At 43.7% G+C, this 27,621-nt stretch overlaps 2 protein-coding genes across 2 annotated transcripts in view; both read right to left on the bottom strand.

The window, feature by feature from the left end:
* Window positions 1-4,302, bottom strand: part of LOC311006886 (proton myo-inositol cotransporter-like) — a gene marked incomplete at both ends in the record, with an annotated part of 80,890 nt that extends 76,588 nt beyond the window's left edge. Inside the window, one exon of the mRNA XM_083999897.1 lies at window positions 3,705-4,302. Within this exon, the coding sequence (XP_083856023.1) occupies window positions 3,705-4,302 (598 nt within the window). The remainder of the gene's footprint in view (window positions 1-3,704) is intronic.
* A 5,017-nt stretch (window positions 4,303-9,319) lies between these two features.
* The window catches only part of LOC311006923 (uncharacterized protein), a 31,308-nt gene continuing 13,006 nt past the window's right edge, over window positions 9,320-27,621 (bottom strand). Inside the window, exons 9-20 of the mRNA XM_083999959.1 lie at window positions 26,628-26,804; window positions 24,331-24,504; window positions 21,985-22,158; window positions 18,288-18,458; window positions 17,228-17,271; window positions 16,688-16,914; window positions 13,242-13,294; window positions 12,829-13,043; window positions 12,066-12,340; window positions 11,706-11,819; window positions 11,475-11,616; window positions 9,320-11,116 (exon numbers count right to left, since the gene is read on the bottom strand). Of these exons, the coding sequence (XP_083856085.1) occupies window positions 10,818-11,116; window positions 11,475-11,616; window positions 11,706-11,819; window positions 12,066-12,340; window positions 12,829-13,043; window positions 13,242-13,294; window positions 16,688-16,914; window positions 17,228-17,271; window positions 18,288-18,458; window positions 21,985-22,158; window positions 24,331-24,504; window positions 26,628-26,804 (2,065 nt within the window). The 3' untranslated portion in view covers window positions 9,320-10,817. The remainder of the gene's footprint in view (window positions 11,117-11,474; window positions 11,617-11,705; window positions 11,820-12,065; window positions 12,341-12,828; window positions 13,044-13,241; window positions 13,295-16,687; window positions 16,915-17,227; window positions 17,272-18,287; window positions 18,459-21,984; window positions 22,159-24,330; window positions 24,505-26,627; window positions 26,805-27,621) is intronic.

Here is a 27,621-nt window from a genome sequence, read left to right as displayed (position 1 = left end):
TTCATTACCTATCAGGGCCAGGTTTGTGCATGCTTCTATAATGAAGATCACCGTATGGGAACAGATTTTGATGGCAGGAGGGGGAGGGGGAACTTATAATGAAACAGCCACTTATAATGTAACAGCTGAAATGACCCAAGTGATTAGTTTCCTCCTTATATTAGCAATCAGCTTGTGTGTGTAAATGGTGGCAGCATTTTCAATCCTCATTTCACATGTTCATTTGGGAAGAGGCAACATCATTTCCTCACCTATTATCTATTAGTGATGGTAAACAAATGCAAAGTTGGACGATACTAAACTGTCATTACTAACGTGATTGTGTTAAAATCACATAATAATATAACTGCCAATAATTTATATAAAAGACTAGTGGTAAATGACTGACTTCAAAGTAATCACTGTCTTTCACCAGCAACAGGTACACAGATAGCCTGTAAGGCAAAAAGCAACTGCATAAGCAGAAGAGCAGTGGGGAATGGAAAGCAACATGTGACCTTCGTTACTCATGGTGTAGGACAGAAACTAATGATTATTTTCATTATCAATTAATCTATTATTTTCAAGACAAGACAATGGAAAGTTCCTATTAAAAGCCTGTCTTCCAGTTACTCAATATTTGAGGCTTATATTGATATTTGGGAGATTAAAAAAAAAATCTCTGAGCTTTAGATCCCTCCGATCTGTTGGTTTTATTATTAGACTGTGACAAATGGCAAACACTGTGTGGGACTTTTTTTTTTTTTTTTTAATATACATGTCAGTCCTCTTCGGTGGACAAAATATACATTGGCTGACACGTACACTGATATGTATCAGCATCAGCAATAAGCTAATATTGGTGATATATCAAGCTGACTGGCTACATCGAGTTTCTCTGCAGCAAAAGAAGCCGTAACAGTTTTGACTGGCAGGGTAGTGACAAGTGAAGTGTGGTCTCATTCTGGTGCTTTATGAACAAATTCAAAGTGTGCCAAAAACAAAAAAAAGAAAAAGTGGATGGAATATTAAAGAGGACATGACAGATATGGTTCAAGGCGTGGGCAGATTCAGAAGCATTTGTCTAATTTACTACAAAATCACACATTCTGTGTTTGTGTCCATCAGAAAAAGGTTGCTGCAATTTGTTGGCATTAACTGAACCATTTCTGTACCAGGAGTCAGGCTTGTTTCTGTAAAACCACTTGTGGTGTAATTGACTGTTCAGGAAAAATATGTTTGAAGAATGAGCCTGTAGGGGAAATGAGAGAGAAGAGTCAGAGCAGTCAGAGTTGCTGCCTTTAAAACACTTTTAGAATAAAAAACGAGGCTAATATGTGTGAGCTTTTGTCAATGGAGTCTCATGCACAGTAACTAATGTGCTTCATTCATGCCCAGAGAGGAGTGCATCCTCCGTAACTGACCCAGACTGTATCATCCATTACAGGAAATGTGAAGCTTAATGTAGTTTCACCAACGTTCAAATTGTTATTTTACTGCATCTGCATCAAGTGTTTTCATGTCAGCACTTCCTGTGAATCACAGGAGATCAAAAGGTTCCTCAACATTCAAGCTCCCCTTGGAAATCCTAATTAGATATAGACATAATTATTCCTGTTCTGCTTCGACTTTTTCACAGTAATGCCCTTCCTTAAAGGGATATTTCAACATTTTGGCAAATTCCTCTTGCCATAATCCCTATAGTCTTAGGAGGAGGTTCATAACCTTTAATAGTCGGTACATGCTGTTTTGAGATCGGCGGGGCAGACGTGAGCTCTGCGCGGCGTACGGTATTTCCTCATCAAATACACAATCCAACAACTCCAAAACGCTCTCATGGACAAGTTGGGACCTGCACATTCACCACGCTATGAGATAATAATGGAACGTTACGAGATGGAGTTGTTTTAGAGGTAAATACGTAACTGGAACTACATTCCCGACACGGCTGCTCGGCAGAGTGACTTCCAAAGCAAAAGTAGTTCTGAGAATTTGCTTCATGTGTCGTAATGTTACATTACATTATACGTTATTATTTCATAGCGTGGTGAATGTGCAGGTCACACCTTTTGGAGTTGTTGGATTGTGTATTTAGTTTGATGAGGGAATGGAGATATACTGTGAGCCTCTGTTGCGTTTTCTGAGTAGCTTGTGTCTCTGCTCCGCCGTTCTCAAAACAGCTTGCACTGACAATTACAGGTAATGAACCTACTCCTAAAACTATAATAATAATAATTCATTAGACTTGTATAGCGCTTTTCAGGAACCCAAAGACGCTATAGGGATTATGGCGATAGACAAATTTGCCAAAATGTTGAAATATCCCTTTAAAGGTGGAAAATTAACCTAGAACCACTCATCATCTGCACATCCATGATTGCCAGATTAACAAACATATGTTAATAATAGTTAAGTGGAATTATGTAAAACACAATGAAAATTCAAAATCTTCTTTATCAGCAGAATGATTCAAAATGCGTTTAGCAAGCCTTGACTCAAACATCAATAATATGGGCTTCAGTTTGTAGAGTGAGTAAACACAGAGCTCTTCACTTTGGTCCAGGCAGGGTGTTTATTAGAGGTTTAAGCTCGTTTTTCTTATCCCAGAGGTTGACTAAGGACGGAAAACAGTCCTCCACCTTATCACACAGAAGAGCGCCTACTACTCTCAAAGGGAAGCAGCAGCATGCAGCGGACAAGTGTCATCAACGTGGCGCTGAGCCTGGAAAGCCAGTTTTAACAGCCCTTTGCACAGAGGATGTGACTCACAAGCAACAGCAGCTGCTATAAATAATTTGGGGTGCATTGAATTCTGATCAAAAGACGGTATTGCATGTAAAGGGTGCACAGAGTGGAGGGAGGAACGCGCAAAGGGAGGGACGATTCATGAGAGGAGAAAGTGGAGGGTGAAAAATATTTGCATTGAGGAAGTAAGTTGCAGAAAGGCAATGTGCAAATGTACAGTGTATGTGTGTGTGTGTGTAGGGGAGAGAGCATGGGCCAATCAGACACATGCAACTCTGACATCAGTGTCTAATGAAGGCAACCTCACTGACACTAAAAGCCTCCTGTGTGCTCTGTAGGTTTGTCTTGGCTTCCTTTGGGCATGCTGGGACATCATCTGCCTCTTATTTGTCAGTCAGCTTCACTCCTCCTTTTATCACTTAATGGTACGGTACCCACACAAATAATCAGAATAGGATAATAGTGAAGACAGCAAGTTGTCCGCCTGTCAGTGACATGCAGCTTACTGTAGGCAAGCAGAGGGCCCATGCTGTGTAATCAGAACCTCTGAGTAATTGCAAATATCAGGCCTGAGGCAGGAAGAGGCAGAGGGAGGGACAGCCAGCAACCGACCAAACCACAGTGAATTACACAGGCTTTTAGACCTATGGCACTTCAGCTGATTCTTTCTGACCTTTGAACTTTCTAATGGAGAGCAAGTGCAGGGCAACTGTTACAGGAAAAAATCAATGAAGTATCACATTATCATTAGTGCAGCCAGTGAGGTGGGATAATTTCACTGATTTCCAATGAAGTGCAACTTTGTCTTTGGCTCATGCAGTGACAGTCTGAATGCAATAAAGTAGCCTAGGTAGTGCTATTTTACATGCTTAGCCTCTATGATTATATTCCAATGCTTGCTCCAAGAAACTAAATCCTCAAACAAGTATATTAATTTTGTCACAACTGAACAAACAGAGCATATGCAACACATGTCTTACCCAGCCCCACTCCAACGATGAGCCTCCCCGTCAGCAGCACCTCTTTGCCGGGGGCGGTGCTCAGCACGATCCCGCCGATAGTGAAGAAGAAGCTGGCCAGCAGGATGCACACTCTGCGCCCGAAGAGCCCGTTGAGGAAGCCGCCCAGCAGCGCGGACAGGGCGGCCGCGGCCACAGTACTAGATATGAGCAGCTCCTGCCACAGCGCGCTCAGGTCCAGCTCCCTCTTCAGCAGCAGCATCGCCCCGGAGATCACCCCGACATCGTAGCCGAACAGGAAGCCCCCCAGGGCGGAGAAGACGGCCAGGACATAGACGAAACCGGGCGTGACATCCTGCTGGAACTGCTTGCGGGCAGCCCTCTCCAGGTCCCCGGTGTTGGTGTTGGTGTTGGTGGAGGAGGCTGCTGCCGCTGATGATGATGAAGGTGCCGGGGCAGAGGCACCGGCGGCGGCGGCGCCCTGGCTGCTGATGCTGGCGCTGGACGGAGCTTTGATGAGGCTCCGCTCTCCTCCATCGTTCACTTTCTTCCACCGCTCGCCCATCAGGTTGCTCATACTCCGGAGGTTGTAGTCATGGTCGACTTGCTTCCGCGACATATGTGAAATACAACACAGGACAGGGCTGCTGAGTTTACTGCTTCAAAAGAAAAAAAAGAAAAGAAAAAGAAAACCAAAATACACTCACCCACTTTACTAATTTTACCCCCCCTCAGTCTGGGAGTTACTGCCAAAAGTTGGCTGTCCAAACCCCACTTCCTACTATAACGCTGGCTGCTGAATAAAGTTCTTTTGCAGCCCTGTGTGTGTCAGTGCATCACATTCCCTGTGGTCCTGATGGGAGAGTTGAAGAAGACTGGGGAGAAAAGGTAGATAGGAGGAGTGTAGTGGACCAGTTCGTCACTACCAGCGTCGGCATGACGCAAAGAAGTATTGTTTTGGAAGCATGATGCTGCTGGTGTGGAGAGAGTGGATCGTTCATAATGAGGATATGGTCTGCTACAATTCAATTAAAAAAATATAATCGCATATATTCAATAGATACACCGCGATTGATAAACCCACTAGTAACACTGAGGCAATTAGGATGTGTAGCCGATTCTGTTTACTGAGAGCTGATGGTGATGATGATGATGATGATGATGTAAGCTTTATAAAAGCAGAATGTAGAGACATAATGTCATCCATCCTCTGAAAACATAAGGAAGTGAATATATAGTACTTAAAATTGATAACCTATAACCATGACAGTCTGGATAATATAAACACAATTGTATATACTCTGATATTGACAACAGGCTGCTTCTGGCAAAACCATAGACTGTAGGCAAAACAGGGAAACGGTTGCCCTCTGCAGGACGGACTGTGATATTACAGGTTCAGGTTAAGAGCTGTAACTTCCAAACACCAGTTGATCGTCTCAAAGTGATGGAAACCCTATGTTATCAGATTGTTTACATTTATTTAACTGGCACAATGCTTCATTGAATGGTATGTGCATAACAAACCAGTGTGGAACTAGGCTACTCCCAGCAAACACAAAACATAAACGTTGATTTCCGGTTGAAAACAGGTTGATATAAGGTTTGAACGTCTTTTAACCGTTTAAAAAGCATCAACGTGTCACAAAACACATATTTGTTTAATTTCGGTTGATGTCTCTTGCTGGGTGAGACTATATCTCATCCTCCCTTCAGAGAAGCACACAATGTATCAATGGTCCCATGTTCACAACTCTGTTCACACACTCAACCATTATCATTGTCTGCCTTCTCCATTATTGATGAAGCTTAAAACACAAAACGTCATCTCTGAATGTGCTGCTTGCCTGCAGCCTGGAGAAATGACGTAGTAAATGTGTTCATGTGCATTCATGTATGGCGTGGATCAATATGTGGACAGTGGTGTCACACAAAATGGAGAATGAGTGTGGCCCATTAATGGCCCATGATTGAGTCCATTAGAGTTGGAGAGTAATAATGGGACATGGTTCCTGCACACACAGTGGTGCATATGGTTTCATGGTAAAAAACAAACAAACAAAAAAACTGTAATGTTTCTCCTGCGGAAATTAACCTTGTGACTCCAGTTGATCTAGCCCATGGGACCTACAGTAGTATAAGGGTGGCAATGTTTGTCAGGGCTGTCAATCTGTCCTGCTAACTGACCAGATATAATTAGTGTAAATTACAGCAAACATTGCAAACCCCAGCAGGCCAATATTTTCACATTATTGTACCCAAAGAAATTTAAATGAGGGATTCCCAGAAAATGAATCAAATAGGCTACATTCATACTCAGATGAAATAAACTGCAACTGAATCAGCTTCTGACTGCTGATTTCAGCTCAGGTAGGAGGCAGGCTAACACTACCTATACACTTCCAGTGTTTGAGCTAAGCTAATTACAGGCGATACAGCTCTATCTCCCTTGTTACTGCACACACAGTCGAAATGATGGTGTCTATCTGCTGGTCATGGACTCAGGAGTGCGGCAAGACACAAAAAAAATGTTGGCGTATCCCTTTAAGTTTACCTTACTGCAGCAGTTGAGATATCTCAACTCTATTGTCTATCTGTATTGTCTATCTCAACTGCTGCAGTAATGTAAACTTATGAATGAGACATCACTTGTATGGTTATTTCTATTGCCCCCTCTGCTTCAATTTTATGGAAAAAACAGCATTATTTTTTCAATAGCTTCCAGGTCACGTGACCTCAAATTCAGCTCAAATCGTCTCAAAATCAGTTAAGGACAAAGCCACACTATGAGACACACCTCTTTCTATTGCATTTTTTGATTAATTTTTTAATACATACAGAAGAAGAGACATACATACAGAAGAAAAGACCATGGCGAGTAGCAGTAAGAAGAGGAAATGTGCTTGCAAATTCCAAAACGATTGGAAAAAATAATTAGTTCAAAACAAACTAAACAGAATGCCCTCCCCTGGCTTAATGAGTACACTAGGAGTATAAAGAGGCAACGCAGGAAAGAAAATGGAAGAAAGACAAGCTGAAGGATTCGTTTGATAAACTCAAAAATCTCATGTGTGCCTATCAAAAGATAAAGATAAATAAAGACATTCTTCACAGCCTTTATTCTTTCAGTCTGGTATCCTTAGTGTTTATCAAGTGAATCATCTTCAGATTGGTTTATTTGTTCCCATCCCATCATTTTTTCATTATATGTTTGCATACAACTATCAATTTCACACCTATTCCACACGTAACTCTTGCCACCTTAGAACCCAATATTGTTGTACCTCCCAATCACAGTTCTGTATACTTTATCGTGGGCCTAGAAAATAGAATTTATTACCTGTAAATTCTTTAAAGTATATATATTTTTTTGTGGCTTTTTTGCCTTTATTTGATAGCATATAGTGAGATAGACAGACAGGAAAGGGGGAGGCAGAGAGAGGGGGAATGACATGCAGGAAAGGTCCGCCCGACGCGGGATTCAAACCGGGGACGCCTGCATTGAGGACTGTAGCCTCTATATGGGGCAGCCGCCTTAACCACTGCGCCCAGACCCCCCTGCAAATTTTTTTTTACTTATCTTTACAACAATTTAGGAGAGCACTAAAGTCACTCCTGCTAACCAATCAATACTTTCCATATGGCCTGCCTATATAAACTGGGATTACTTTATATTTTTTATCATATGTTTATCAAGCTTTTGTATTGCATTGTACAATGTTAAATCATGTTAAACCATGTTTGTATTTATTATGTATGAACGGTTTTTGTACCTCACAAATGTATGCTCATTAGCTTAGAACTGTAGTCGGAGAATGCCACCCTACAAGCCCATGGAGGGTTTTAATGGCATTTCCCCTTCACATTGTCTTGGATTTTATATGTTATCTATCTTAACTTTTGATATGCGAAATAAACAAATAAACAAACAAGCCATCAAGCAAGCAAGCAAGGTACTCATACTTCTCTGATCTTGTAGCAAGTAGCTACCACAACCCCAGGTTCTTATTTCAGACAGTAAATTCTGTGGTTAGCCCTCCACCTAACCAGCCGATTGAAGCCTCCACTGAAAAATGTGAGCAGTTTCTCTATCACTTCAATCAATAAAATAGAAGACAAATCCTTCCTTTGTCAAAAAATATGGCCTCGGTGCATGATGAAGAAGCAACAAGATGCCTGTGGTTATACAGTGAGGGAGGAGTTTTGTCCATAAATCAAGCATCACAGTCAAGAAGGCAGCTTCCGTAAAGGGGGCCCTGTGTCACTCCCATGAGCCCATCTAACATTAGGCAATTATTTACATTTATTTATATAGCGCATTTCATACCAAGGCAACTCAATGTGCTTTACATAAAGACAAAACATTTAAAAAGAACAGCATAAAAACAAAAACATTTTTTAAAATGAAGAGAAATTGTAAACATTAAACAGAGTCAAAACCAAGAGCAAAGAAAAATAAAAGTAGAGAGAAAATTAACCTTTATGATGCACCTGAGTTATCATCCTGGGAGTTTCAAATGAAGCCAAAGGAAAAAGAAGAGGAGCTATCCATCTGGGAGCGAGAAAAGAAGAAAAAAAGAGGCTGAAGGAAAAAGAAAGCAAGACAGTGGTAAGTGGAGTGTTATAAGTATAATGAGAATAGTAAATAACTGCTGTTATTGAACAAATGTTGTTAGTATTACAAACGGGGAAACACTTGAATGGCAGCTAATGTTAGAATCAGAGCAGTAGTGACCACTGCGTTAGACTAACAAACGTGAATGTTGTTAAGTTTATTACTTAAGGTTTTTGCTTGGTTAGCTAGCGAGTCGGACTGCACTCGAGTCGGTCTGACTGAGAGACTCGGTGCGTGCTGCTCTGGCACTCATGGTTGTGAAGTTACAAAAGAAAATGCAAGGTTAACTTAATGTTAAAGCAGAAGTAAGTGATCCGGTGGTTTTGGCTAACTTTTTGTCAGCCGATGGAGTTAGCAGTCCCCGCCCTCGTCCCTACGTCATCACATTCACGCGCATCCCTTGGCTGCACACACAGAGAGGACCGCCCCTTTATGCCGTTCTCTCTCCTCATTGGATAAAGGTTGTAGGATACAAGGAAAGTTTTCTCCTCGGCTTACAGCAGAGCAGAGTGACTGACAGACCCGTGTTTCAGACCAAACACTCTATAGAAGTGATTGCTGTCGGAAGATACAACTATTTAAGACTTATATTAACACAAACATTCACCTTACTTCTGACTGTCCACGTAGTCTGATGACACAACATTATATGCATATTATATTCACTTTAATTGATTGACTCTCGCAGCTGCAGGGTCATGCCAGGGCACATCTATGTGACTGAAGGTAGCCACATTTCATTTAAAGGGTTAGTTCGGGTCTTTTGATATGAATCTATATAGCATCCCCATCACCAGTTAGGTGCTGTGACACTGGCTTTCCCCGGACTGTGTCCCGTGAGCGGAGTTCCGGTCTGGTTTCGGTGCTGACGAATGTAGTCCGGCTAGTTGGCTGGGGTCACGAAAATAAAGCGTTTTTCTTCTCAAAACAATATGCGTTCAAAAGAGTGATACATTTGCATCACACAACCGTTGTCCACGAAAAAGTCTGACCTCGCAATCGCTTGGCGCTATTTTCTCTCCCTCCGTATCACTGCGCGCTGCCGCCTGTAGACGGCTGTGCGCGTTTCCATCAGCTGTTTCACTGAGTTTACTGCTCGGATAGTTCACATAAACATATCTGATTATGACACAAGTGATGAAGCCATCCCTTGTTTTAGCACAGAGCCAAAGGGAGAGCTTTATGAACCTGATGTGATGCTGAACTTCGTCAGATGGAGTTAAAACGAGCAGACAGAGAGAGGAGGGACAGGGAAGTGACAAGCTGAAGTTAGACCACAGAGTGACAGACAGGGTGACCGGGTGATGATCAGTAATGCAGCGCAGTCCGTGATGGAAGATCAGCCCGACAAATGTACACACACTAGGTTATCAGACAATCAGGACGATTATTTTTTTCTTGCCGTTATAAAATAGCGAGCCTCCACAGCAGCCACGTCCACTGTGCTCTGGCTCAGCTGACCGGTGGTCAGATAGCTACTGTAGTAGTTAGATCTTCACATGTTGAACTCTTTTAAACAAAGTGCAGCCAAACACCAGGCTAAAGAGAGAGAACTGATCTCCTCTGACCGCTGCAGGTGAGCCGCAGGTGAGCTGCACGTCAGCTGGCTGGAGCGCCGTTCTTTTTCTTTTTCTTTTTTTGTTCAGCAGCACCGTCCGGTGCAGGTGATGCACGCAGCACGCTGTCTGTCTGTGTATGTTTGTCGGGCTGATCTTCCACCATGAACTGCGCTGCAACGATCACCCACCTCTTTTATATAGGCCTACCTAACAGTCTATGGCTCTAACTCCATCTGACGAGGTTCAGCATCACATCAGGTTCATAAAGCTCTCCCTTTGGCTCTGTGCTAAAACAAGGGATGGCTTCATCACTTGTGTCATAATCAGATATGTTTATGTGAACTATCCGAGCAGTAAACTCAGTGAAACAGCTGATGGAAACGCGCACAGCCGTCTACAGGCGGCAGCGCGCAGTGATACGGAGGGAGAGAAAATAGCGCCAAGCGATTGCGAGGTCAGACTTTTTCGTGGACAACGGTTTTGTGATGCAAATGTATCACTCTTTTGAACGCATATTGTTTTGAGAAGAAAAACGCTTTATTTTCGTGACCCCAGCCAACTAGCCGGACTACATTCGTCAGCACCGAAACCAGACCGGAACTCCGCTCACGGGACGCAGTCCGGGGAAAGTCACTGTCACAGCACGTAACTGGTGATGGGGATGCTATATAGATTCATATCAAAAGACCCGAACTAACCCTTTAACAAAATGATGTTACGTTGTTATGTTAGGCAGGCTTACACACACACACACACACACACACAGAAAAAAAGGCACTGACTAAAGGGCTCTTTGGACATCAAGGGGCAATGGGGCAGGTGCTCCAGCACCCATCGTCCTCCACTCTGCATGTGCCTGATACCCTTATAATTTTAATATTTTCTATTATTCCTTTTCTTAAACACTAAAATACATTTAGTTTATTCTGGTATCAGAAACAAACAACTGATGGACTGTTTCTACTTCAGCTTCAGCTGTGTTGACAGGCAGGGATCCACCTCACACAGAACTCTGATCAGAGCTGAACAAGCTGCTTCTCCTTTTTTTTGTACGGTGTTGATCACCTCTCGAGCTTTGTCTGCCCTGTTTGCTATCACAGCAACAGACTCCCTTTCACCGTCAGTTATCACCTCACAGTCCAGGAGTTTATCCAGCAGCTCATGGAGAACTGGTTCAGTCACTCTCTTGATGAACTCAGTCCGAGTAGACCTCAGCCTCTCTACTGCTGAGACACTTGGAGTTGGTTCTGCATGAGGAGCTGGAAGGTGAACAAGAAAGATACTTGTGTTCAAAAAACACATATGTGCTGTAGAAGCAAATTCAATAACAAATGTAGGGGTGGAACCACTCATGAAAAACAATCTGTCTCATCCAGTTTGCTTGTCTCAGTTCAGGGCTCTGTAGAATGTCCAAGCAGTAAGCAGGTGCCCTGTAGGCAGAGGCTTCAGTCCTCACTGCAGTGTCTGGGTTTGACTCCCACAAGTTTGACTCTCACTTGTCAACAATAATGGATCACGGAATAAAAGCAGACAGAAGATGATCTGATAACCCTAACCCAATAAGAACAGAGACACCACTCATCAGTCTGATCTACATCAGGCGGATGAAGACTTTACCTGACAGAGGAATCTGACACTCCCACACAGCTGTCTCTGTTTCATCTCGGACCTCTACATCGGCTTCCTCTGCGCTTGAAGGCAGGATGATCTGAAACGTCGGGTGGTAATTTGGTCCATAGTCCAGGTCAAAGTCCTTTTTCTAAAAAAAGCAGCAGCACATGTGTCAGTGTTTCCAGGTGAGTGACAGCAGTTTGAGGAAACACATCAGCTTTAGTCTGAAGCACTCACCTTAGGCTGGACTCTATTGGCGTGCGGACAGTGAACTGTGTAAGTTTTATTTTTGATGAGTGTGCTTTCAGAAGGCGTCATGATGAACACACAGTTATTGTGCTTCGCCTTCACCTGGAGAACAATCAGATCATTTTAATTAGAGTCGGGCCCGAGCCTGAACTACTGGGCTGGACCTACAGGACAGAGAGAGTCCTCTGAGGTCACACTGATCTTTGACCTTGAGTTCATGTGAATGTTTGTGTAAGACTTGCTTAAGTGGTGGCAAAGCGACATCCAGACATGGACATCAGGTCTGTTAGTGAAGAGTTTGGACAGTGAAGCAAAGTGAAGGTCTAACACTTTGGTCAGTAGCCTTACCTCATCCACAGGGACGTTATGAGGCAGCAGAAGCACATTGAGGTATTGCCCCCGTGACGTGAGGTTTGGTTGGTGGAACAGCAGAATTTGACTGCGAACTGATTTCATGATGTTCCACACCCTCCATATAAGATCCTGAACCCAGACCAGGCCAAAGGCAGAAAGATGAGGGACAGAGATGATCACATGAGTGTCTGTGATCTCCAGTGGCTCGATGAAGCTCATTCCATCATCAGTGATGTGGGCGACAGATAGCAGAACTCCTTTTTCAAGAGCTGTGGAAACACAGAGACAACAACCTTGTTACAACAGCAGTGATCATTTCAGTCACTGTCAACATCAGGGAATTAATCAGGAGGCTGGTGATGGATAGTGCCCTGATTTTCCATTATATTCATGTAATGTACATGTCAATTACATGGTCACACAACAGTTTTTTTTACACTTTCGGTGCAACTTAGACACATCATCACTGATGTGACCTGGGTTCACTGGGTGTTTCGGGTCTCGCAACATCATACACCCTCGCCCAGGCAAGCCAGTCGGGGTTGATCAGGCCCCGGCTTGTGTCTAAGTGGCATGTGTACCCCCACGGACCTCCCCGCTTGATCCACAGCCATCTCCACGCCTTTTCTGCCGCGTCAGTGATGGTCTTGATGGTTTTTCGTATGTGCAGTCCCTTCACTCCCAACAACATAAGTTATATCATTAGTTCTCCACCTTTGCTCTAACAAACAAACACAATCACTTCATCACAGCTCACCTTCCTTTGTTTCACAATGTGGGAGGTGGAGCTGGCGGACAGCATCCTCAGGACACTGGATATTGAACAGCGGTCCTGCAGCCATCCTGCCAACTGAGTGGAGGAGGCTCTCATCCCATTGGACAGTCCTGTAGAGCATCTCCGCCTCCTGAGCCACAACAAACACCAGTCCAGTTGAAGAACACTGGAACTGGCCTGGACCAGGACACCTGAACCTGTAGGACACAGAAGGCTGAGTGACCACCTCAGACCCTGAGATGAAAAAGGTTCAATATTGACTAAAACATTGTGTTCCTCCTGAGTCTGATGTTCCCTCAGACAGTCGACCATGAGACCAACGCTGCATTGACTGTGGCTCAGGAGACACTGTGAAGGAAGAGGAAGGTCCTTTGGTGAGAATATTGCATGTTTACCTGTATGAGAAATGTGTAGATTCAGTTTCCAGTTCAGGTGTGAAGCTCGACTGCTGTAATTCAGAGAAACAACATGAGCTGGTTTACTACAATTGAAAATATATTGTGTTGAGTGAAGCCAACAGATTGGTTCCACGGTCCTGAGAGAGAAATAAGACACAGACAAGTGCAATTAAAATGTGATATTACTCAGAATTTATTTACAGATTTTGATTAACAGAAGAGGTCCCGCACCCACGCGGGTTAAAGCAGAAGTAAGCGATCCAGTGGTTTCTTGTTCTTCTCTAACTTCTTGTCAGCCGATGGAGTTAGCAGCCCCTGCCCTCGTCATGGATCTATTGGTCCTCATCCCTACGTCACCACATTCACGTGCATCCCTTGACTGCACACACAGCCCTTTATGCCGTTCTCTCTCCTCATTGGATAAAGGTTGTAGGATACAAGGAAGTATACAAGAAGTGTTCTCCTCAGCTTACAGCAGAGCAGAGTGACTGACAGACCCGTGTTTCAGACCAAACACTCTATAGAAGTGATTGCTGTCGGAAGATAGAACTATTTAAGACTTATATTAACACAAACATTCCGCTTACTTCTGCTTTAAAGGCCCCATGCTGTGCACTTTTCTCTGGGTTTATTTACCTGCTGATATCCCTAACAAAATGTATCATTGGTTTTGAGTACCTGTGATCTGCTTAATATCGTTTATATTGCCCCTTTCTGTTGCCTCTTTCTGGAGTTCTAACAGGCACAGGTCATTTGGCCAATCAGAAGAGAGAATGAGAACCTCTCATCTGATTGGCTGACTGTTTTAGAGTGGCATGTGGTCGGGCCAATCACAGGCAAGTAACTGAAACCTAAGCTGCATTCATACAAATTGAAAAAAAACAACTGGTCACGGTGGGCGGAGTTACCTTGTGTGTGACATCACAGAAAGGAGGAAGTGCTATCTGCTCGTCTCAAATAGAATGTTCCTACAAATGGGCGGTGTGTGTCTCTCCGTTTATGACCAATTTGATGCATGGGGCAGTATATACGTGGCCCAGAGACCTCCCCAAGCACGAAAAAATAACCAAAATCACATTTTTCATGCCATGGGGCCTTTAAATTAAGCCCTGCCTCCAATTGATAGCTTTCACTGACGTCACGTCCCAGGGACCTGGCGGTCAAAAAGCAACATTCCAAAGTGGCCCCGCAATGGACTTTCTATGGACAAACAACCGAGTAATGACTTAAATCATCTGTCAGCGGCCGAGAAAGAAAGATATAAAAACAACTTTGAAGTTTTGGGCACTTGTGACCCATATTCAACACCAGCTGCTGTATACGAGCTGTTTAAAATGACCAGTTCCCTGCCGAAGCTCCAGTTGGGCGATGTATTACCTGGTGGAGAGTCATCATCCTCCACCGCTTGCAACCAATACCTCCGGTGTTATGGCTCAACTGGTTTCTGATTAAAAGCCCCATTTTGTAGTTTTTTTTTATCTTAAAATAATGTTTCTGAACTCATTGAAGTGGTAGAAATGTACCTGTAACTTTCCTGTACGGGAACACCGTCCTGGTACCGCAGCTCCGCTGAGCTCCACAGCTGAGCTCCAGCCCACTGAGCCCAGGCTCCCTGCTCCTCTCACCCACAAACCAGAGCCCTTAGCTGGGCTGCACGGTGACCAGCTGCCCCCCTCCTTCCCCCCGGAGCTTTGCTACGCACCGCTACCGACGGCAACGATGACGGCGGTCCGATAGCAGCAGGACCGGCGGCGGCGATGGTAACCCGGCGGGACCGCCGCCACCGGACACGGCAACAGCACCGCCCGCGGCGGCAGCGACACGGTAACGGGGGTCGGGACCGACCGCGGCGCGGCGAGGACGATGACCGGTGTTGTTTAGCGTATTTTCAGAGTGTTTTCCATTAGTTCGTAACTTTAACATGACAGGCTTTGTCATAGTGTGCAGTATTGTGCAGACTAGTGAGAGTAGTGTGGCGCTGATGTCTGTAGGTTGGCGGAACAGGTTCACTCACAGACGCATATTGGCTGCAGTAACATGTGAACTGCGGCTTTATTTGTGAATTTGTGACAAATCTGCGGACGGAAGTGCAGCACAGCTGTTGTTCGGTACGGTAACCAGTTAAATCAGACACCAGTTGGGCCATAACACCGGTATTTTTGAAGCAGCAGGGAGCAGTGTGTGTTTTTCTGCCTTGTCCTAATCCGCGGACAGCGGGGAAGTGGATTGTTTTGACCGCCAGGGGGGCGTTCCATACGGGCCGTGACGTCACATGAAAGCTATCAATAGGTGCTCGAGCACCAGGGCAATGACCGGATCAGGAATCTAAATCTGTCTGTCCGTGTGTGGACCCCTTTACGTTTATTACTTTTGTTGCCAATCATTGTTAAAGTACTGTTAAAGTCTGTAGTTTTTCATTGTGGAAAATGCACGTAATGATTTTACTTTTTGTTGGAACCATCTTCATCCTCGTTTTTTCTGCTAAGTCCTGGTTTCTTGCCCTGATAGTGATTTTAACACTTAATCACAATGTATTGTTTTACACGGGTATGTGGGTACAACACCTCTAAAGTGGCAAACCAGGGTTTTGTGCTCTAACTATTACATATTGCTCTGCCTCCCTGGAAAATATCATGCCAGTGGGCTGGAAGAGAGGCTCGGACTGATTGTCAAACCAGAGGGAGCAATATGGATTCTGTCCTGATGTAGATCATTGGCATTTGTTGGAGTTTGACCAGCCAGTCTACAAATGTGTAGAGGACTTGGAGAAGGCTTACAACCATGTTCCCCTGGACACTCTGTGGAAGGTCCTCCAGGACTACGAGGTAACATGCGCGTTGCTACAAGCCATTCGGTCCATATACAACCAAAGAGTGACATGTGTCTGGATTCTCAGAACAAGGCCAAATGTATTTGCGGTGTAAGGTTGACTTCACCAAAGCTGTCCCTTGTCTCTGATCCTGGTCATGATATTCATGGGAAGGATCTCAAGGCTTAGCTGAGAAGAGGAAAACAGGGATGAGTATCAGGACCTCCAAATCTGAGGCTTTGGTTTTCAGCCAGAAAACACTGCTTCTCTCTCTGGTTTGGAGGTGAGTTGCTGCCCCAAGTGAAGGAGTTGAGGAATCTTTGGGTCTTGTGCATGAGTGAAGGTAGGATGTAGTGGGAGATCAACAGACAGATCGTTATATCTGGAACCCTCGACTTAACCTCCATGCCACTGAGACAAGGGCCCGGAAAAGTGGAATAACGTGGTTAAAATAGATCAATATGATCATAATGATCCATCTGGTGCTGACTGAAACCACAATCTTAACTATGAGTTTGTTTCTACACTGAAGTTCCCAGCACAGGAGATATATGTTGAGCATGAAATATTAATTTAACCTCTGTTGAGCCCCTAAATCTGTCTTGAAAATCAGGATACAAAGTTTTTCTCTCACCTTCAGCTTTGAGCTGTCCTCAAGATTCAAGCTGTCTTCATCAAACCTCTTTAGCTTTGTGTAATCTTCAGAGACCTTCAGCTTTGCATCGTCCTCAGAAGCTTTAAGCATTGAATTGTCCTCAGAGACTTTCAGCTTTGAGTCATTCCCAGGAAACTTCAGCTTTGAGTCGTCCTCAGAGGCCTTTGGCTTTGTGTCATCCTCAGAAACCTTCAACTTTGAATCACCTGTTGAAAGAGAAGAAACAAGGAACATCTCAGAAATCAGTGTTTGCTATTACTCTCTTTATCATATCATAACCCCAGGAGATAGTCAATGAAAATAAAGACAATTAATGATTTCAGAGGACAGTTTCTGATATGAAAGACTCATAGACATAGAAATTGAAATATCACTTTATGTTTCTCATGATGACCCTATCTATTGTCCTTTGTTTAATTTGTTGTATTCAAGCCAAAAAAGAAAGTATAAAAAAACAATATTATGCCATTCACAAAACTATTGGTGAAATGAGCATAGACTCAGAGGTTCAGTACTCACAGGTTTTGTCTTTAGAAGATTTAATCATCTCGCCCCGGCCGATCCTGTAGGAACAAACACAACGGACAGAGTCAGAGGGAGTTTGAATTTGTTTTATTAAACCAAACTGTAATGATCCCAGATCAGACTCACCCAGCTGAGTTTTTACTGATCCTGATCAGTGTGTTAGTCAGTGACTTTTGGGATTGTCGTGGAAATTTATAGCTGTTGGTGAATAATGAAATAGAGACTTCTGCCGGCTGAAAAGCTTTTATTTCCTTGCAAGGAAAGTGCAAGGAAAAAACCAAGAGAATGGGGAGACCTAAACATTTATACCTGAGGAACGCCCCCTAAAGTGTGTTCCACACCCCTTTGTCTGCTGCAGGGGTCGACCCTATACCCAGACAGTGTTTTCACACCCTTTTGTCTGTTGCAGGTATTGGCACCGACCGCCGAGGGTGTGTTTCACACCTGGGGCATCCTGCAGGGTGAAGAGGCCTCCACATTAAAATACACAAATGGGTAACAAACAAAAGGAGATCTGATATCTTGGGGGGGAAGCACGGTGTGGGGACATCTCAAGTGATTAAAACAATAGAAGGTTCAAATTTACCATTACAGGATCAACCAGAGCTTTAAGTCTCATGTTCAACCAGGTTACCACGTGTCACCATGTTTACTATGGTCTAAACTGGAACAGGTGATGTTTAAAGGATCAGATCAAAGAAAATAGAAAAGATGGCTCAATCAGGTCTAGAAAAGCAAAGCAACCGCTTCTAGAGGAAGTTCAGCATCTGGTCAGTGCTGTCCTGATATTCCAGCTGTTGCACATTATTCTGTATTTGACTCTTACAATTACTGTGAACTTGAATGTCAACAAAAAACATACACTGACCCCCCCCCCGCATCACTGTGTGGTTTAGAAACTGGACCACCTCCAACTGAAAAAAACCTTGCAGCACAGGGAGAAAGGTCATTGGTGCCTCACTCCTGGACATCTACAAGACCTGCCAAATATAATCCATACTGAGAATGACAACAGGGAAGAGAGCAGCATAGAATGATCCATCCCTCTACTGACCCCAGAAGGTCCAGTCTATAGTCTGGACTCTCCACAAGAGCACGAAGATCCTTCAGGTCTGAATCCGGCAGGTTGTACACCAGGTTCAGTTCTCTCAGGTGGGAGGGGTTGGACTTCAGAGCTGAGACCAGAGAAGAAGAGCTGATCTTTGACAACCTGCAGTTCACCATTCTGAATAAAGAATAAAAGAAGAAGATAGTTTAGTTGATGAGGACTGGGTGAAACGAGTGGAAAGTGAAGAGTCATTGTCAGTGTGTGAGAAGAACAACACCTTGTTGTAAAAGAGCTGGTACATGTAAAGTGCTTCAGTTTGTGTAACTCCATCAGCTGTCAGTGTTTTTGTGATTAAATGTTTCTGTTGAAGACGATGTGTCAGTGTTGTAGTGATTTGATGAATTGTGTTAGTGTGTTCTTGTGTTATATTAGTTTGTGTTCATGTGTAGTTTACAGTGTGTGAGTTAGAACATTAACAGCATCCTCTATGGTTCACCATCCAACTCCTCAATAAACTTCAATACATCCAGAACACTACTGCCTGCTCACCAACACCCGCCCCTGAGACCACATCACCCCCGTCCTCCAAAACCTGCACTGGCCCCTCATCACACATTGCATACAGTTCAAAGTCCTTGTCCTCATACACAAAGCACTCAACAACCTGGTCCCCTCCTACCTCACAGACCTGCTCAACCACGACACCCCCTCCCGCTCAAGGAAACATCCTCTCACTACATGCACCGACCAAGCAACGAAATGGGGAGACAGAGCCTTCTCCGTTGCTGCCCCCTCCCCCTGGGACTCACTCCCAAACCTGTATCTGCACACACCTCCCAACAATGTTTTATTGCTGTTTTTGAATTGTATTTTGTTCTGATTTTTCTCTATTTTATGATTTTGTAGAGACACTACAGGTGAATAGGGTAAAAAAATAATAAACAGCTATTGCCATGAAACTTTCTATGTTTATTACATTACATTACATTGTGACAATTATTTTTTGTATTACATGTTTTCTTAAATATTATGCTTGAATATGGAAATGAGACATTATCTAATTAAATATGCGTGCATTTGTGTACATTTCCAGACCCGAAATCTGAAGATTGGATAAAGCCACTTTCAAAATTCTTGTTTTATTTTGTTGACATATTAGAGTCAAAAGTTTTTACAGAGGGGATTTTGGATATCTCTTTTTATCACTCTGTAAATGAGAAAATACTGTCACCAGCCCTAAAAAAATCAAATTTCGCCCTGTTTTTAGGTATAAATTGTTGTATAAATCAGGTTGTGAATGATATATCAACAAACCCCTCTGTAAAAACCTTCAGAATATAGGCAGGAATACAACTGGAAGGTTTGGTGTCTGTAAGTGCTGCTGAACTGGAGATTTCAGGTCCAGAGTATAAGAAAAAGCTAATTTTGAGAAAACGGCCTTCAAAGATTCTATTGTAAAAAATCCACAAATTGGCTCTATGCACAGCTCTACTTCCTGACTTTCCTGTCTTACATTATTGGATAAACTGATTAATCCAGGTGTGTCTGACCATTGTGACTACTCAGACACACCTGGATTAATCAGTTTGTCCAGCCCCGGCTGCAGAACCAAATCAAAGGGGGGGCATTACATCTTTTTAGGGGGGCGCACTTTTAAAAAATATTTATTTACTATGTAATAAAGTGTCGTTCCCCCCCCTCTTCACAAGCACACACATACACACGCACCACTTGCAATAGGGGGGTTTGGGGGCAGTCCCCCAGAAAAAAAAAAAAATGAACACATAAATGAGGCATTCTGGTGCACTCTGAGGAGAAATAGGGGGAAAGACAACATTGCTTCAGATAAAAAAAACAAAAAACAGATTCAATAGCCTACTGACTGGGGTTCCTATCATTGTAATGGCAAGAATGGCTAGAGTGTATTAATCTGGTCTGGGGAGCTGTGGCTGGAGAGCAAAAACAAAACTCAGTTTTTAAATCTGTCGCCCTGGACCAGCCTTCAAGGGCCTGATTCCTCTGCTTCACCATGGAGCTCACTGTCTCCTTCCACACTTCTGCCCTATTTTCATCTTTATGTTGATAGCTGTAGCTACTGTCAGATATTAATATAAGACCCACACATGCTTTAGCTTTATACTGCTGAATTATTGGAGCAGACATGTCCTGAGATTTTCAGCCTTCTATGATTCATGTACACACGCAGCTCGAGCACACACACACACACGCGAGCACACACACACACACACACACGCGAGCACACACACACACACACACGCAAGCACACACACACACACACACACACACACACACACACACACACACACACACACCTGTTATGGTTCTCCTGCTCAGCTGTCGCTCGTGCCTCAGGTTGCTGCTCTGTCCTACCAGAGGCAGTTTTAGTTTGTGGCGGTGGTCGGAAAAGAATTTCCTAATATCCATTGATATCAGTTTTTAATTAGCCTACACGTTTCCTCTCGCTCCGAGACGGCAGTGTGAATGTAAACAAACTTCCGCGCGTCACTTGCAGCAGCACGTACGCGTCACGTGACACAAGCCGAGACGTATCTGCCATAATGAATTAAATCATAATGAAATATCTTTTTGTATTTTAAATTTTACTGATTTCAGTTAACTGAATATGAATTAATACAACGTGACACACAAAACAAATTATGACTCCTTCCCAAACAAAATTCAGCAGGAAAAAAAACTCATTGCTCCTCTGACAGCCAATGGGGGGGCAAGGAGGCACGGCCCCCTAATTGACCCCCTGACGCCGGGGCTGAGTTTGTCAGTAAATAAAAGAGCTGCCTTTGGAGCTGTGCATAGAGCTCATTGTTACTGGAAAAAAGGGATCTTATCACTCGGTGAGTTTCTGTGCTGTGTCTTTTGTTGTCTAGCAAGTGAGAGTTGCTGTTTTATTTTATGTGAGGATTTAAATCGATTTCCTTTCCCCATTTTTAAAAGTCCCTCCGGGCTGTTCAGAGCGCGTCACGTGATGCTTCTAAACGAATCACACTGTCGGAAAACGACATTTTTGGAACCGACAAATTAGTGCAGAAGAGAGAGAGCTTCACAGCGATACCTGACATGACAGGAGTCTGAACAGACGCGGCTCAGTAGCCGCGATAGAACGCTCAGTTCTGGTGAATTTAGGAGAAATTTACAGGCGACACCAGTCAAAGTGAAGTAAAATAAACGCCCATAATGTGTATTTTAGACCATTTCTTTGTATTAGTCTGAAAGAAGACATGTTATGGAAGCAAAATAGCCCAAAATCTCAAAATTGATAAGTGCCTGAAAAAACGATGTTTTTGCCTGCCGTGTCTCGCCTTAAAGTGTAAACTGTCTTTCAGCATCTGTAAAAGTGCTTGCAAAAATGTTTTATCATTATTATTATTAAATGAAATGTTTCAGCACTTGTGTGTTAACAGTTTAGAAAAAGTGTTAAACCAGAAAGTTAATAGTGATGGTAAAAAGCTGGTCTTGTGGATCATCATCATGTGGCCTTCTACACATCATCAACATGATTGTCACAGACTCATCAGCTGCTGCTGACCATAGCTCAGTCTGTCAATATATAATCAATATCTGATCAATACCCCCCCCCCCCCCCCCACACACACACACACACACACAGAGATCAGTTGTGGGTCAAAGATCTAAGATCTACAACAGTAACAGTCAGTGAACTCACGTCAGAGTCTCCAGCCTACAGTCTGGACTCTCCAGAAAACCACTCAGATACTTCACTGCTGAGTCCTTCAGGTCGTTGTCACTCAGGTTCAGGTGTCTCAGGTGGGAGGGGTTGGACTTCAGAGCTGAGACCAGAGAAGAACAGCTGATCTCTGAAAACCCGCACATGACCAATCTGAATAAAGAATAAAAGAAGAAGATTTAGAGTTTTAGAGTTTATACATTTAAATTAAATAAAGAAAAGAAGCTGAAGTGAACAGCGGTTCAAACTGTGAAACACACTGATGGGTTGGACCAACTAATTAATCCAGGGCTGTGTTCGAAATCGCCCCCTATCACGGATGTAGTGCACTATATAGTGTGTTCGCCATTTTGTAGTGTTGTTCGAATTCTCCGCGATTAATTTCATCCACTATGTAGTGGACGACAAAACACCAACAATGCACCGCAAAATTGAGTGAACAAGCAATGTACACTACTTTCTACTCCCGTATCCCACAATGCAATGCGGCCGTGTTTTGCCAGAGAAGAAGAGCAAGCTAATTAGCATGTTAGCTACGATTTCTTTAGGTTATTTACCAATAAACTCCTCAGACGTATTTGCCTTCGCTCCGTTCGCCTCGCCCGAGGAGCAGGGGTTGGGCGAACAGCATCCGAAAAATAACAGGCAGCATTAAATCAATCTAATTAAGAATCTGTAGCAGAATGTGTAGTAAATACGAGCTAACGAGCTAAGCTAATAGCTACAGAGCCATTACGGCTCATGGTCGGGACACACAACAGTAGTTGAGCAAACCAAACTTTCGATATTTCAACAGTTTATTGTACGAGAAACACAACCACACAGAATCACATCCTCAAATGTTCCCGGTTTTCTTATTTTATTTTTATGTGTCCGGTTTGTTTCATACATCCATGGTTTGTTTACATGATTCTCCGTCTGTCTGCTTCCGTCACAGCAACACCTGGAGCATCTGCTGACGCAACCACGTTCAGAAAATTACCGTGTAGCGTCCAAATTCTCCTCCCGTCGTTCCCTACATCGTGTACATGATGTAGTGCACTATATCATATGCATGATGTAGTGGATAGGGAGTGAATGAGTGAATGAGTGAATGATTTAAAACACAGCTTTAGTCTCTGTATTTCACACAACTCAAAACTCGCCCGTCACAGGTGGCATAAACAAACAATACACACAAACCAACAGAACCCGAAAGCCCTCCCCCCTCCCGCTGTCCATTAAGTCCGAGTCCCAGCTGTGGGAATGAGTGTGTATGTGTGTGGGTGCGCGAGCGCACAGTCAATGTCCGTGCCGGCGTGTATGTGTGCGGGTGCAGGAGCGCAGGAGGTGTCCAAACGGGCCTTTATAATCCACAGGGTAATCCACCAGGAGAAATAATCCACTATGCCGCTTTGGAATTGCCGCCACGCCAGCCGTCCAAACGTTGACTGTGTCTCTCACTCTCCTCCCACCCCCACGTCACTTCCCCATTTAAACCCTCGGTCCCACATACGCAACTGTGCGCATTACGCACACACAATTACAGCAAAAAGGAACCATTAATTCATTACAGGTCCGCATGTCCCTGTGCGCAAACAAACAAGGATAATTGATAACTTCCCTGGCCTTATACACAATGAAAAAAACCTGGGGAGCAACACTGCAAATTAACTACCCCCAGCTCCAATAGCTCTATGGCCAGGCAAAACACAGTGGATTGGTGGAGTGAAGCACACAGCGCCTCGACTACTGCTGACTACACAGCAGCCTGTACGTTCTGCGCTTGCGCGAGATACAATAAGTCTCGTTAACAGCAGGTGACATTAGTCTTGTGCCAGTAATCTGAAACATGAAAACAGGAAATGATGTAATGGAGAAACCATAGAAGAAACCATTGAGATTAAAAACAAAGCGCAAACAACATTAGCTTGTTATTCGTTTTTAGAAGATGTTTTGTATGTTTTGGAAAACAAAGCTTGGCAGCAAAATGATCGCTGGCTGAGCTGATGGTCGCGTTGTCTGCTCTCGGGCTCGTTCTTTCCTGAAGACATCGCAGGAGGCAAAAAGTAAGGAGAGATTGCACCGTTTGTTTACTACTCACTTCTGCCCCTCCCCTTCCCAATCAGAATAGCCATAGCTAGCACACAGCCAATCAGAGTACCCGACGGGTCGAATTCTCTGACGGCCGATGCTCCCCAACTGTGCATGTCCACGCGTTCCCGACGGAGCTGAACACACCAAACAGATGCGTACCCGATGACGTCTGACTGTCTCCGACACCCAACGGTCGGGCCGGTGAGTTCCTGGCTTACAATCTACAACAGTAACAATCAGTGAACTGACCTCAGAGTCTCCAGTCTACAGTCTGGACTCTCCAGAAAACCACTCAGATACTTCACTCCTGAATCCTGCAGGTGGTTGCAGCTCAGGTCCAGGTGTCTCAGGTGGGAGGGGTTGGACTTCAGAGCTGAGACCAGAGAAGAACAGCTGATCTCTGACAAACCACAGCGCTCCAGTCTGAATAGAGAATAAAAGACAACATGTGTCAGTGTTGTAGTGATTTGATTAATTGTTAGTTAGTGTGTTCTTGTGTTTTATACATTTGTGTTAATGTGTAGTTTACAGTTTATACGTTTACATGACACTTGAAAAAAACAAATTCTTGCCTTAATCCGACTATAACTGGACAACTGAAATGCATATACCGTAATTTCCGGACTATAAGCCGCTACTTTTTTCTCACACTTTGAACCCTGCGGACTATACAACAATGCGGCTAATTTATAGATTTTTACTGGCTAACGGCCTCCGGGGGGCGCTCTAGCAGGAAGCGCAAGTGAGACAGACATGTGGGGAAAGATTATGCGCCGAAGAAGACACTAGTTTTGAGTTTTGGTGCAGTGTTTTATTTTCTAACCAAGCATGTTACTGTCTGTTGGTGCTGTGTTGATGCCGTGCTGGTGCCTTACTGCCAAATTTCAGGCACAGTTAGAAAAAAAAGCATAAGCAGGATTTCTCCCGTGGCTCTGCTACATAAAAAGCTCCGGAGTAATTGTGATGGTTAACTCGCTACATGACTTGTGACTTGTTACGAGTGAGAATGGGGGTGGGACTAGATAAGCTTTTGCTTCTCCCGCTTTCCCTTTCGGCCATGTGTTTGAACTAAGATGAAGTGTGATGATGATGATTTAAATTGACATGCCCGAAATAAACAAATTGATTGATTGATTGAGAACGGAGGATCTCTGCCTTCACCAGTCTCACAGCTGAAAACCAACCTTGCAACATCACTACAGTACCTGGCTGCTGCCCCGGTGTCCCAGCTCAAACGCGCTCCGTAATCTTTTGTTCATGACGGTTAAGACTACACAAACACACACCGTAACATCGTATATGTTATGTAACGTTATCCACCGCTCTATCTATTGATTTTTCCCCCGGCTTCGTTGTCAACAAATGCACATGGCTAGGAGTGTAACCAAAACAGCGGAAAAGCGAGCGGACTTGCAAAGTTCCACACATCTTCCGTCTTTCTGTGTAAATATCTCATGTTACAACATGAAAAACCTGCAGCTTATATTCAGGTGCGGCCTATATATGTACAAAATCTATTTTCTTTTAAAATTTAGCTGGTGCGGCTTATATTCAGGTGCGCTCTATAGTCCGGAATTTACGGTAAACGTGTTAGTCTGACAAATAGGTTATCAGAGTTTTCCTTATCCGACTAAAGCGCCCAGACAATGCGATTGAAAATCAATTTTCTTCTACGTGCAATACACCTGACTGAAACTGGACAATGCATGTGCGCATGCTCCACAACGGTGAAGACGGCATAAAATGTAGCACAGAATCCGGCCAGAAAATGGAAAAGAACATTTTAAAAAGGGGCGTCAGCACCGATGGAGTGCATTTCACACAGTGCAACCAGCGAGAAGATGTCTTCTATTTAAAAAAAAAAAGAAGCCCGTGGACCGACGCGCCCCGAGTCATTTATTTAGGCTACAGCCTATTTTCAGCCTAAAACCCGGAAAAGACTGGCGTGTTCGGCCAGGAACTGAAGTTGAAAACTCTTGGCTATTTATTTCCATTTACTCAGTGACAGAAAAGTCAGCTGGACAGGAGTCCGTATTAACCTGCTTCACCTCGTGTTGAGGAGGACACAATCAGTTATTTGATTTTCCCTGCTGCATGTAAACTGGGACAAGGACAGAAGTCTGATGAGACGCTCAAATCGAGCTATGAGCAGAGCTCGGTTTAACTGTGCATGTAAACGTACTGACTGTGTGAGTTAGAGCATTAAATGAACTGTTTTAGCAGTTGTGTGTTGTGTGTTAACAAAAAATGTTAAAAACAGTTTATAGTGATGGTAATAAGCTGTTCTTGTGGATCATCAACACACACACACACACACACTTGAACGGATCAGATTATTGATTATTGATGACTACGGAGTGAATGAAGAGTCACTGTCAGTGTGAGAGAAGAACAAGTGGAAACATGAGACAACAACTATTTCAAACGGCCTTCATTCATGACATCAAAGTCAATGATTCAAGTTCTGAGTGAAGATCAATCAGGTTCAGTTGTGGATCAAAGATCCAAGATCTTTGATCCACAACAGTAACAGTCAGTGAACTCACGTCAGAGTCTCCAGTCTACAGTCTGGACTCTCCAGAAAACCACTCAGATACTTCACTGCTGAATCCTGCAGGTTCTTGTTGTAATTCAGGTCCAGGTGTCTCAGGTGGGAGGGGTTGGACTTCAGAGCTGAGACCAGAGAAGAACAGCTGATCGCTGACAAACTGCAGCTCTTCAAACTGAATAAAGAGTAAAAGAAGAAGATTGAATTACTGATAATTGATGGTCAGTAGAGGGACTTTTACTTTGTGTTCTGGTGGATCATCATCATGTGGCCTTCTACACATCATCCACATGTCAGCACAGATTCATCAGCTGCTGCTGACCTCAGCTCAGTCTGTCAATATACAATCAATATCTGATCAATACGTGTTGGATTAAACATTGACTACAACTCTCTGATTCAGGACTGAACTTGATCAAAGGTTAAAGATCCAGTCCTGATCCAGGACTAACACACTCTTCCCGAGGCAGTCGACCTGGGACCAGCACAGATAAAGGAAAGAGAAAATCTGAATGGGACAAAAATACTGTCTGTCTATAGATGTTTCCATAGATGTTTCCAGACATGTCGCAGGAGTTGGACCAGAAGTGGAAAGTTTTCAGGCCAGTGAAACGTAAAGTACAAGAGCTCAACGTCAGGTTCACACTGGCCTTCCCTGTAACGCTGCACTTTAAATGTAGAGAGAGAAACAGAGAAGTTCATCGAGAGCAGGGACACAAGGAAACTGTGGCCTAGGTGAATGGAGTAAAGTGAGCTACTGATTTCACTCTGGGGCCATGTGCCTATTCAGCAGCTGTATGACGTCTGTGTGAGAGGGTTCTGTCCACGCACATCTGAACCATGGTTATCCGGTTTTATTTTGTTTTTTGTCGCTGTCAGCACTCAGACACTTGCTGTGTGAGGACGGCCTGACACTTTTTGTTACAGACATTACAGTTAAATGTACTCTGTTCTGTAATAAATGTTCAGTGTTTAAAAAATGTCCAAGAACA

This window comes from Trachurus trachurus (assembly GCF_905171665.1).
Source record: "Trachurus trachurus genome assembly, chromosome: 23".
Taxonomy (NCBI): Eukaryota; Metazoa; Chordata; class Actinopteri; order Carangiformes; family Carangidae; genus Trachurus; species Trachurus trachurus.
The sequence above is the reverse complement of the archived record's forward strand: the minus strand, read 5'-3'. Positions and strand labels throughout refer to the sequence as shown.